We start from the raw sequence: 13,412 nt of genomic DNA, 5'->3' as shown, positions 1-13,412 counted from the left end.
AGCCATGATCTCATTAAATGGCGGAGCAGGCACGAAGGGCCGAATGGCCTACTCCTGCTCCTATCTTCTATGTATCTATGTATCTATGTATGAACATTTGCCCAGAGTGAGATGGTGGTGCACTCAGTCACCCAGATTTTCCCTGAGAGCTGCAATGTTTACAGAATGCTCCTTGCTGAGGACAGCAAAAGTACTGAAGCAGCGACTTGGTGACAAGCTGGGAAGCCAAGATTGCCACAGTTTTGCGAAGTAACTGGAGTTTTGTGCTTCTGACTGTTAATACTTACAGCCAGCTTGGATTCTCACTCCACGTTGCAGAGTCACGCGTGAACCTTGGAGGATCTGACAGCTGAGAATTCCGGCCGTTTGATTGAAAGCAGGAATGTTGACCTGAGACAGAGTCTTGTTGACGATGATGTACTGTGCCCTGGGAATGTCCCTATTGTCCAGTCGCCACAATATCTGGGACGCGATGGGGCCCACAAAGCAGGAAGTGTTTGTTACTGTGCAGGCAGCGGTCAATGGAGAGCCCCAGTGCACAGTGTTAGCACTCACTGAAATGCGGATGCATTCATTCACCTCCGAAACAGCTGCTGTAAAGAAATCAAAGCAAATAATAAGGAAATGTCCTCCACTTAAAACCAGCCCCCTAACTTCACAAAACAGTCCAGTAGACTGGCATCTAAACAACAGTGTGTTAAATTGTCCAGAGATGTCCTGTCCAGAGAAAAGGACAAATCGAACCCGGCCATCCTATTAGACAACACCCAATCATGGTAAAGTGATGGAAGGAGTATCGATAGTATCATCAAACAACCCTGCTCACCAACATCTGTTCACAAACAACCCTGCTCACCAACATCTGCTCACAAACAACACTGCTCACCAACATCACTGCTCACCAACATCTGCTCACAAACAACACTGCTCACCAACATCTGCTCACGAACAACAGTGCTCACCAACATCTGTTCACAAACAACACTGCTCACCAACATCTGTTCACAAACAACCCTGCTCACCAACATCTGTTCACAAACAACCCTGCTCACCAACATCTGTTCACAAACAACACTGCTCACCAACATCTGCTCACAAACAACACTGCTCACCAACATCTGTTCACAAACAACACTGCTCATCGACATCTGTTCACAAACAACCCTGCTCACCAACATCTGTTCACAAACAACACTGCTCACCAACATCTGTTCACAAACAACACTGCTCACCAACATCTGTTCACAAACAACACTGCTCACCAACATCTGTTCACAAACAACACTGCTCACCAACATCTGTTCACAAACAACACTGCTCATCGACATCTGTTCACAAACAACCCTGCTCACCAACATCTGTTCACAAACAACATTGCTTACCAACATCTGTTCACAAACAACCCTGCTCACCAACATCTGTTCACAAACAACACTGCTCACCAACATCTGTTCACAAACAACACTGCTCACCAACATCTGTTCACAAACAACACTGCTCATCGACATCTGTTCACAAACAACCCTGCTCAACAACATCTGTTCACAAACAACACTGCTCACCAACATCTTTTCACAAACAACACTGCTCACCAACATCTGTTCACAAACAACACTGCTTACCAACATCTGTTCACAAACAATCCTGCTCACCAACATCTGTTCACAAACAACACTGCTCACCAACATCTGTTCACAAACAACCCTGCTCACCAACATCTGATCACAAACAACCCTGCTCATCAACATCTGTTCACAAACAAACCTTCTCACCAACCTCTGTTCACAAACAACACTGCTCACCAACATCCATTCACAAACAACCCTGCTCACCAACATCTGTTCACAAACAACACTGCTCACCAACATCTGTTCACAAACAACACTGCTTACCAACATCTGTTCACAAACAACCCTGCTCACCAACATCTGTTCACAAACAACACTGCTTACCAACATCTGTTCACAAACAACACTGCTCACCAACATCTGCTCACAAACAACACTGCTCACCAACATCTGTTCACAAACAACACTGCTCATCGACATCTGTTCAGAAACAACCCTGCTCACCAACATCTGTTCACAAACAACACTGCTCACCAACATCTGTTCACAAACAACACTGCTCACCAACATCTGTTCACAAACAACACTGCTCATCGACATCTGTTCACAAACAACCCTGCTCACCAACATCTGTTCACAAACAACACTGCTCACCAACATCTTTTCACAAACAACACTGCTCACCAACATCTGTTCACAAACAACACTGCTTACCAACATCTGTTCACAAACAATCCTGCTCACCAACATCTGTTCACAAACAACACTGCTCACCAACATCTGTTCACAAACAACCCTGCTCACCAACATCTGTTCACAAACAACCCTGCTCATCAACATCTGTTCACAAACAAACCTTCTCACCAACCTCTGTTCACAAACAACACTGCTCACCAACATCCGTTCACAAACAACCCTGCTCACCAACATGATGGGGCTGAGGCGGAGGCAGTGATGGGGCTGAGACAAGGTCAGTGATAGGGCTGAGACAGGGTCAGTGATGGAGCTGAGAGAGGGTCAGTGATGGGACTGAGACAGGGACAGTGATGAGACTGAGGCAGTGAGTCAGGAGCAGCCCGACTAGAGCGGGCCTTGTGGGAACACAGCATCAGCGGCAGTTCAAACCGGCGGCAGTGAGTCAGGAGCAGCCCGACTAGAGCGGGCCTGTGTGGGAACACAGCATCGGCGGCAGTTTGAAAGCGGCGGCAGTGAGTCAGGAGCAGCCCGACCAGTTCAACAGCAGGGGAGAGAGGTAAAAAGTAATCAAAATGTGACGTCACCAGGAAGCAGGTAAGTGATTGGTTGGTGAGTATTTGGTTGGTGAGTATATCCCTTTTTTTTTAAACTTTAACTCTGGTTTATAGTTTCTAAGGTCTCTCTGGTGTAGCAGGGACTGTTGGTAAACCAGTTAACTGTAGTGTAATTAGTGGGATTGATTGATTTAATTTAAATTAAATTAATTAAAGGGTAAGTCATGGCAGGACAGCCGGGCCCCGTGATCTGCTCCTCCTGTGATATGTGGGAACTCAGGGCCACTTCCGGTGTCCCTGACAACTACATTTGCAGGAAGTGCACCCAGCTGCAGCTACTGACAAACCGCATTGCGGTGCTGGAGCTGCGATTGGACACATACTGGAGCGTTCACGATGCTCAGGACAACGTGAATAGCATATTTACGGAGTTGGACACACCGCAGGTAGAGGTTGGACAGGAAGAAAGGGAACGGGTGACCAACAGGCAGTGTACTAGGTGCAGGCAGGTAGTACAGGGGTCTCCTGTGGCCATCCCCCTCTCCAACAGATACACCACTTTGAGTACTGTTGGGGGGGATGGCTTATCAGAGGAAGGCAGCAGCAGCCAACTTCCTGGCACCAGGGGTGGCTCTGCTGCACAGAACGGGAGGAAAAAGAGGGGTAGAGCTATAGTAATGGGGGATTCAATTGTAAGGGGAATAGATAGGCGTTTCTGCGGCCGCAAACGAGACTCCAGCATGGTGTGTTGCCTCCCTGGTGCAAGGGTCAAGGATGTCTCCGAGCGACTCCAGAACATCTTGGAAGGGGAGGGTGAACAGCCAGTTGTCGTGGTGCATATAGGCACCAACGATATAGGTAAAAAGCGGGATGAGGTCCTAAAAGCGGAGTATAGGGAGTTAGGAGATAAATTAAAAAACAGGACCTCAAAGGTAGTAATCTCAGGATTGCTACCAGTGCCACGTGCTAGTCAGAGTAGAAATAGAAGGATACTTCAGATGAATACGTGGCTAGAGGAATGGTGCCGGGGGAGGGATTCAAGTTCCTGGGACATTGGAACCGGTTCTGGGGGAGGTGGGACCAGTTCAAACCGGACGGTCTGCACCTGGGCAGGGCTGGAACCAATGTCCTAGGGGGAGTGTTTGCTAGTGCTGTGGGGGAGGGTTTAAACTAAAATGGCAGGGGGTTGGGAACCTGAGCAGGGAGACAGAGGAAAGGGAAACAAGGATAAAAGCAAAAGATAGGAAGGAGAAAAACAAAAGTGGCAGTCAGAGAAATCAACGGTTTAAATCAAACATGGCCACAGTAAATAATAATTCTAATAGGTCTAAGAGCGTTAAAAAAACAAGCCTGAAGGCTTTGTGTCTTAATGCAAGGAGCAAATAGAAGTAAACAAATACGATTTGGTTGGGATTACGGAAACGTGGCTCAAGGAAGGCCAGGACTGGGAACTCAACATCCAGGGGTATTCGATATTCAGGAAAGATAGGCAAAAAGGAAAGGGAGGTGGGGTAGCATTACTGGTTAAAGAAGGGATTAACACAATTGTAATGAAGGATATTAGCCCCGATGAGGTGGAATCTGTATGGGTAGAATTGAGAAATACTAAGGGGAAAAAAACGTTAGTGGGAGTGGTTTATAGACCTCCAAACAGTAAGGCGGAGGTTGGGGATTGCATTCAAAGAGAAATTAAAGAAGCGTGCAATAAGGGCACAGCAGTCACTATGGGTGACTTTGATCTACATATAGATTGGGCCAACCAAATGAGCAACAATACTGTGGAGGAGGAATTCCTGGAGTGTTTGCGGGATGGTTTCCTGGACCAATATGCCGAGGAACCAACCAGAGATCAGGCCATCTTAGACTGGGTATTATGTAACGAGAAAGGATTCATTAGCAATCTTGTTGTAAGAGGCCCCTTGGGTCGGAGCAATCATAATATGATCGAATTCTTCATTAAGATGGAGAATGAAGTAGTTGACTCGGAGACTAGGGTCCTCAATTTAAATAAAGGAAACTACGCTGGTCTGAGGAGCGAGTTGGGTAGGATTGATTGGGGAATGGCACTCAAAGGGTTGACGGTGGATAGGCAATGGCAAACATTCAAAGACCGAATGGATGAACTACAGAATTTGTTCATCCCAGTTTGGCATAAAAATAAAACAAAAAAGGTGACCCAACCGTGGCTAACAAGGGAAATTAGGGATAGCATAAGGTCCAATGAGAGGGCATAAAATTGGCCAGAAAAAGCAATAACCCTGAGGATTGGGAGCAGTTTAGGATTCAACAAAGGAGGACAAAGGGATTAAGTAAGAAAGGGAAAATAGAATGTGAGAGTAAGCTTGCAGAGAACATAAAAACTGACTGTAAAAGCTTTTATAGATATGTGAAGAGAAAAAGATTGGTGAAGTCAAGCGTAGGTCCCTTGCAGTCAGAATCGCGGGAATTTATAATGGGGAACAAAGAAATGGCAGACCAACTAAATACATATTTTGGTTCTGTCTTCACAAAGGAGGACACAAATAACCTCCCAGAGATGCCCGGGAACATAGGGTCTGATGAAAGGGTGGAACTGAAAGAAATCAGTATTTGTAGGGAAATGGTGTTAGGAAAATTGATGGGACTGAAGGCCGATAAATCCCCAGGGCCTGATAATCTACATCCCAGGGTACTTAAGGAAGTGGCCCTAGAAATAGTAGATGCATTGCTGGTCATCTTCCAGAACTCAATAAACTCTGGAACGGTACCCATGGATTGGCGGGTAGCTAATGTTACCCCACTATTCAAAAAAGGTGGTAGAGAAAAGGCGGGGAATTATAGACCGGTAAGCTTGACATCGGTAGTGGGGAAAATGCAAGAGTCCATTATAAAAGATGTAATAGCAGAGCACTTGGAAAGCAGTGACTGGATCGGACAAAGTCAACATGGATTTACAAAAGGTAAATCATGCTTGACTAATCTACTGGAATTTTTTGAGGATGTAACTGGTAAAATAGATAAGGGAGAACCAGTGGATGTGGTGTATTTGGACTTTCAGAAGGCTTTCGATAAGGTCCCGCATAAGAGATTAGCATGCAAAATTAAGGCACATGGGATTGGGGGCAAGGTATTGACTTGGATAGAGAACTGGTTGGCGGACAGAAAGCAAAGAGTTGGAATAAACGGGTCGTTTTCCGAGTGGCAGGCAGTGACTAGTGGGGTACCGCAAGGATCAGTCCTAGGTCCCCAGCTGTTCACAATATATATTAATGATCTGGACGAGGGAATTGGATGTAATATCTCCAAATTTGCAGACGACACAAAGCTGGGGGGGAGGGTATGCTGTGAGGAGGATGTCGTGAACCTCCAGCACGATTTGGACAGGTTGGGTGATTGGGCAGAAACATGGCAAATGCACTATAATGTGGATAAATGTGAGGTTATCCACTTTGGTGGCAAAAACAGGAAGGCAGATTATTATTTGAATGGTAATAGTTTGGGAGAAGGGGAAGTGCAAAGAGACCTGGGTGTTCTTGTGCACCAGTCGCTGAAGGTAAGCATGCAGGTGCAGCAGGCGGTTAAGAAGGCAAATGGTATGTTGGCCTTCGTAGCAAGAGGGTTCGAGTACAAGAACAAGGATGTCTTGCTACAGTTGTACAGGGCCTTGGCGAGACCACACCTTGAGTATTGTGTGCAGTTTTGGTCGCCTTACCTGAGGAAGGACGTTCTTGCCATGGAAGGAGTGCAGCGAAGATTCACCAGGCTGATACCTGGGATGGCAGGAATGCCGTATGAGGAGAGATTGGGTCGATTGGTCTTATACTCACTGGAGTTTAGAAGATTGAGAGGGGATCTCATCGAAACCTATAAAATTCTGTCAGGCCTGGACAGACTAGATGCAGGAAGGATGTTTCTGATGGCTGGGGAGTCCAGAACCAGGGGTCATAGTCTAAGGATAAGGGGTAAGCCATTTAGGACTGAAATGAGGAGGAATTTCTTCACCCAGAGAGAGGTGAACCTGTGGAATTCTCTGCCACAGAGGGCGGTGGAGGCCAGTTCATTAAGTATATTCAAGAAAGAGTTGGATATATTTCTTAAGGCTAAAGGGATCAAGGGATATGGGGAGAAGGCAGGGACCGGGTACTGAATTTGGATGATCAGCCATGATCGCATTGAATGGCGGAGCAGGCTCGAGGGGCCGAATGGCCTACTCCTGCCCCTATCTTCTATGTTTCTATGTCAGTGATGGGGCTGAGACAGGGACTGTGATGGGGCTGAGGCAGGGACTGTGATGGGGCTGAGACAGGGACTGTGATGGGGCTGAGACAGAGACAGTGATGGGGCTGAGACAGGGACTGTGATGGGGCTGAGACAGGGACTGTGATGGGGCTGAGACAGAGACAGTGATGGGGCTGAGACAGGGACTGTGATGGGGCTGAGACAGGGACAGTGATGGGGCTGAGACAGGGACAGTGATGGGGCTGAGACAGGGACTGTGATGGGGCTGAGACAGGGACTGTGATGGGGCTGAGGCAGGGACTGTGATGGGGCTGAGACAGGGACTGTGATGGGGCTGAGACAGCGACAGTGATGGGGCTGAGACAGGGACTGTGATGGGGCTGAGACAGAGACAGTGATGGGGCTGAGACAGGGACTGTGATGGGGCTGAGACAGGGACTGTGATGGGGCTGAGACAGGGACTGTGATGGGGCTGAGACAGGGTCAGTGATGGGGCTGAGACAGAGACTGTGATGGGACTGAGACAGAGACAGTGATGGGGCTGAGACAGAGACAGTGATGGGGCTGAGACAGAGACAGTGATGGGGCTGAGACAGGGACTGTGATGGGGCTGAGACAGAGACAGTGATGGGGCTGAGACAGGGACTGTGATGGGGCTGAGACAGGGACTGTGATGGGGCTGAGATAGGGACTGTGATGGGGCTGAGACAGGGACTGTGATGGGGCTGAGACAGGGTAAGTGATGGGGCTGAGACAGAGACTGTGATGGGACTGAGACAGAGACAGTGATGGGGCTGAGACAGAGACAGTGATGGGGCTGAGACAGAGACAGTGATGGGGCTGAGACAGGGACTGTGATGGGGCTGAGACAGGGTCAGTGATGGGACTGAGACAGGGACTGTGATGGGGCTGAGACAGGGTCAGTGATGGGGCTGAGACAGGGTCAGTGATGGGGCTGAGACAGGGACTGTGATGGGGCTGAGACAGGGACTGTGATGGGGCTGAGACAGAGACAGTGATGGGGCTGAGACAGGGACTGTGATGGGGCTGAGACAGGGTCAGTGATGGGGCTGAGACAGGGACAGTGATGGGACTGAGACAGGGACTGTGATGGGACTGAGACAGGGACTGTGATGGGGCTGAGACAGGGACTGTGATGGGGTTGAGACAGGGTCAGTGATGGGGCTGAGACAGGGACAGTGATGGGGCTGAGACAGAGACAGTGATGGGGCTGAGACAGGGACTTTGATGGGGCTGAGACAGGGACTGTGATGGGGCTGAGACAGGGTCAGTGATGGGGCTGAGACAGGGACAGTGATGGGGCTGAGACAGGGACAGTGATGGGACTGAGACAGGGACTGTGATGGGGCTGAGACAGAGACTGTGATGGGGCTGAGACAGGGACTGTGATGGGGCTGAGACAGGGACTGTGAAGGGGCTGAGACAGAGACAGTGATGGGGCTGAGACAGGGACTGTGATGGGGCTGAGACAGAGACAGTGATGGGGCTGAGACAGAGACAGTGATGGGGCTGAGACAGGGACTGTGATGGGGCTGAGACAGGAACAGTGATGGGGCTGAGACAGGGTCAGTGATGGGGCTGAGACAGAGACTGTGATGGGGCTGAGACAGAGACAGTGATGGGGCTGAGACAGAGACAGTGATGGGGCTGAGACAGAGACAGTGATGGGGCTGAGACAGGGTCAGTGATGGGACTGAGACAGGGACTGTGATGGGACTGAGACAGGGACTGTGATGGGGCTGAGACAGGGAGAGTGATGGGGCTGAGACAGAGACAGTGATGGGGCTGAGACAGGGAAAGTGATGGGGCTGAGACAGAGACAGTGATGTGGCTGAGACAGGGACAGTGATGGGGCTGAGACAGAGACAGTGATGGGGCTGAGACAGGGACAGTGATGGGGCTGAGACAGGGTCAGTGATGGGGCTGAGACAGGGTCAGTGATGGGACTGAGACAGGGACTGTGATGGGGCTGAGACAGGGACTGTGATGGGGCTGAGACAGGGACTGTGATGGGACTGAGACAGGGACTGTGATGGGGCTGAGACAGTTGGAATGCACGGTTCCCCCCTCAGAAGGCTGCAGCTCAGTCACTCAGCCGGGCAGGCACAATATTTACTGGGAAAACCCTTACATATTGGGACTACTTGAATCACAGGCAAGAAAGTTACAAAAAGTTCTGTTCCTACCTGTCAAAAGAATGAGTTGAAAAACAACACAGCACACAGGAGGGATTGAAACTGCCGATATCAGCAACGTGCTGAGTGATCCACAATCTGCCAATCACAAGAAACCGTTAGCAGATAGTCAGTGAGTTGAACTTATGCCAAAATATCCACACTCCAATATACACACACTCCAATATACCCACACTCCAATATACCCACACTCCAATATACCCACACTCCAATATACCCACACTCCAATATACCCACACTCCAATATACCCACACTCCGATATACCCACACTCCGATATACCCACACGCCGATATACCCACACTCCGATATACCCACACTCCAATATACCCACACTCCAATATACCCACACTCCGATATACCCACACTCCGATATACCCACACTCTAATATACCCACACTCCAATATACCCGCACTCCAATATACCCCCACTCTATTATACCCGCACTCCGACATACCCGCACTCCGACATACCCACACTCCAATATACCCGCACTCCGATATACCCGCACTCCAATATACCCACACTTCAATATACCCACACTCCAATATACCCACACTCCAATATACCCACACTCCAATATACCCACACTCCAATATACCCACACTCCAATATACCCACACTCCGATATACCCACACACCAATATACCCACAATCCAATATACCCACACTCCAATATACCTACACTCCAATATACCCACACTCCGATATACCCACACTCCGATATACCCACACTCCGATATACCCACACTCCGAAATACCCACACTCCAATATACCCACAATCCAATATAGCCACACTCCAATATAGCCACACTCCAATATATCCACACTCCGATATACCCACACTCCAATATACCCTCACTCCAAAATACCCACACTCCAATATACCCACACTCCAATATACCCACACTCTGATATACCCACACTCCGATATACCCACACTCCAATATACCCACACTCCAATATACCCACACTCCAATATACCCACACTCCGATATACCCACACTACGATATAGCCACACTCTAATATACCCACACTCCAATATACCCACACTCCAATATACCCACACTCTAATATACTCACACTCCAATATACCCACACTCCAATATACCCACACTCCAGTATACCCACACTCCAATATACCCACACTCCAATATACCCACACTCCGATATACCCACACTCCGATATACCCACACTCCAATATACCCACACTCCAATATACCCACACTCCAATATACCCACACTCCGATATACCCACACTCTGATATACCCACACTCCGATATACCCACACTCCAATATACCCACACTCCAATATACCCACACTCCAATATACCCACACTCCAATATACCCACACTGCGATATACCCACACTCTAATATACCCACACTCCAATATACCCACACTCCAATATACCGACACTCTAATATACTAACACTCCAATATACCCACACTCCAATATACCCACACTCCAATATATCCACACCTCAACATACCCACACTCCAATATACCCACACTCCAATATACCCACACACCAATATACCCACACTCCAATATACCCACACTCCAATATACCCACACTCCAATATATCCACACTCCAATGTACCCACACTCCAATATACCCACACACCAATATAACCACACTCCGATATACCCACACTCTAATATACCCACACTCCAATATACCCACACTCCAATATACCCACACTCCAATATACCCACACTCCAATATACCCACACTCCAATATACCCACACTCTAATATACCCACACTCTAATATACCCACACTCCAATATACCCACACTCCAATATACCCACACTCCGATATACCCACACTCTAATATACCCACACTCCAATATACCCACACTCCAATATACCCATACTCCAATATACTCACACTCCAATATACCCACACTCCCATATACCCACACTCCAATATACCCACACCTCAACATACCCACACTCCAATATACCCACACTCCAATATACCCACACACCAATATACCCACACTCCAATATACCCACACTCCAATATACCCACACTCCAATATATCCACACTCCAATGTACCCACACTCCAATATACCCACACACCAATATACCCACACTCCGATATACCCACACTCTAATATACCCACACACCAATATACCCACACTCCAATATACCCACACTCCAATATACCCACACTCCAATATACCCACACTCCAATATACCCACACTCCGATATACCCGCACTCTAATATACCCACACTCTAATATATCCACACTCCAATATATCCACACTCCAATATACCCACACTCTAATATACACACACTCCAATATACCCACACTCCAATATACCCACACTCCAATATACCCACACTCCAATATACCCACACTTCAATATACCCACACTCCAATATACCCACACTCCAATATACCCACACTCCAATATACCCACACTCCAATATACCCACACTCCGATATACCCACACTCTAATATACCCACACTCCAATATACCCACACTCCAATATACCCACACTCTAATATACCCACACTCCAATATACCCACACTCCAATATACCCACAATCTAATATACCCACACTCCAATATACCCACACTCCGATATACCCACACTCCGATATACCCACACTCCGATATACCCACACTCTAATATACCCACACTCCAATATACCCACACTCCAATATACCCACAATCTAATATACCCACACTCCAATATACCCACACTCCAATATACCCACACTCCGATATACCCACACTCCGATATACCCACACTCTAATATACCCACACTCCAATATACCCGCACTCCAATATACCCCCACTCCAATATACCCGCACTCCGACATACCCGCACTCCGACATACCCACACTCCAATATACCCGCACTCCGATATACCCGCACTCCAATATACCCACACTTCAATATACCCACACTCCAATATACCCACACTCCAATATACCCACACTCCAATATACCCACACTCCAATATACCCACACTCCAATATACCCACACTCCGATATACCCACACACCAATATACCCACAATCCAATATACCCACACTCCAATATACCTACACTCCAATATACCCACACTCCGATATACCCACACTCCGATATACCCACACTCCGATATACCCACACTCCGAAATACCCACACTCCAATATACCCACAATCCAATATAGCCACACTCCAATATAGCCACACTCCAATATATCCACACTCCGATATACCCACACTCCAATATACCCTCACTCCAAAATACCCACACTCCAATATACCCACACTCCAATATACCCACACTCTGATATACCCACACTCCGATATACCCACACTCCAATATACCCACACTCCAATATACCCACACTCCAATATACCCACACTCCGATATACCCACACTACGATATAGCCACACTCTAATATACCCACACTCCAATATACCCACACTCCAATATACCCACACTCTAATATACTCACACTCCAATATACCCACACTCCAATATACCCACACTCCAGTATACCCACACTCCAATATACCCACACTCCAATATACCCACACTCCGATATACCCACACTCCGATATACCCACACTCCAATATACCCACACTCCAATATACCCACACTCCAATATACCCACACTCCGATATACCCACACTCTGATATACCCACACTCCGATATACCCACACTCCAATATACCCACACTCCAATATACCCACACTCCAATATACCCACACTCCAATATACCCACACTGCGATATACCCACACTCTAATATACCCACACTCCAATATACCCACACTCCAATATACCGACACTCTAATATACTAACACTCCAATATACCCACACTCCAATATACCCACACTCCAATATATCCACACCTCAACATACCCACACTCCAATATACCCACACTCCAATATACCCACACACCAATATACCCACACTCCAATATACCCACACTCCAATATACCCACACTCCAATATATCCACACTCCAATGTACCCACACTCCAATATACCCACACACCAATATAACCACACTCCGATATACCCACACTCTAATATACCCACACTCCAATATACCCACACTCCAATATACCCACACTCCAATATACCCACACTCCAATATACCCACACTCCAATATACCCACACT

General features: G+C 47.6%; 1 protein-coding gene across 1 annotated transcript in view; it reads right to left on the bottom strand.

Annotated features, from left to right (window-relative positions):
* The window catches only part of LOC147103060 (granulocyte colony-stimulating factor receptor-like), a 348,122-nt gene that overhangs the window by 197,824 nt on the left and 136,886 nt on the right, over positions 1 to 13,412 (bottom strand). Inside the window, 2 exon segments of the mRNA XM_085962336.1 lie at positions 288 to 593; positions 9,244 to 9,330. Of these exon segments, the coding sequence (XP_085818462.1) occupies positions 288 to 593; positions 9,244 to 9,330 (393 nt within the window).

Source organism: Somniosus microcephalus, chromosome 20 (assembly GCF_052327205.1).
Source record: "Somniosus microcephalus isolate GS21.2 chromosome 20, FLI_Smic_1.0, whole genome shotgun sequence".
NCBI classification, from domain to species: Eukaryota; Metazoa; Chordata; class Chondrichthyes; order Squaliformes; family Somniosidae; genus Somniosus; species Somniosus microcephalus.
This window is presented reverse-complemented; position numbering and strand designations above follow the sequence as displayed.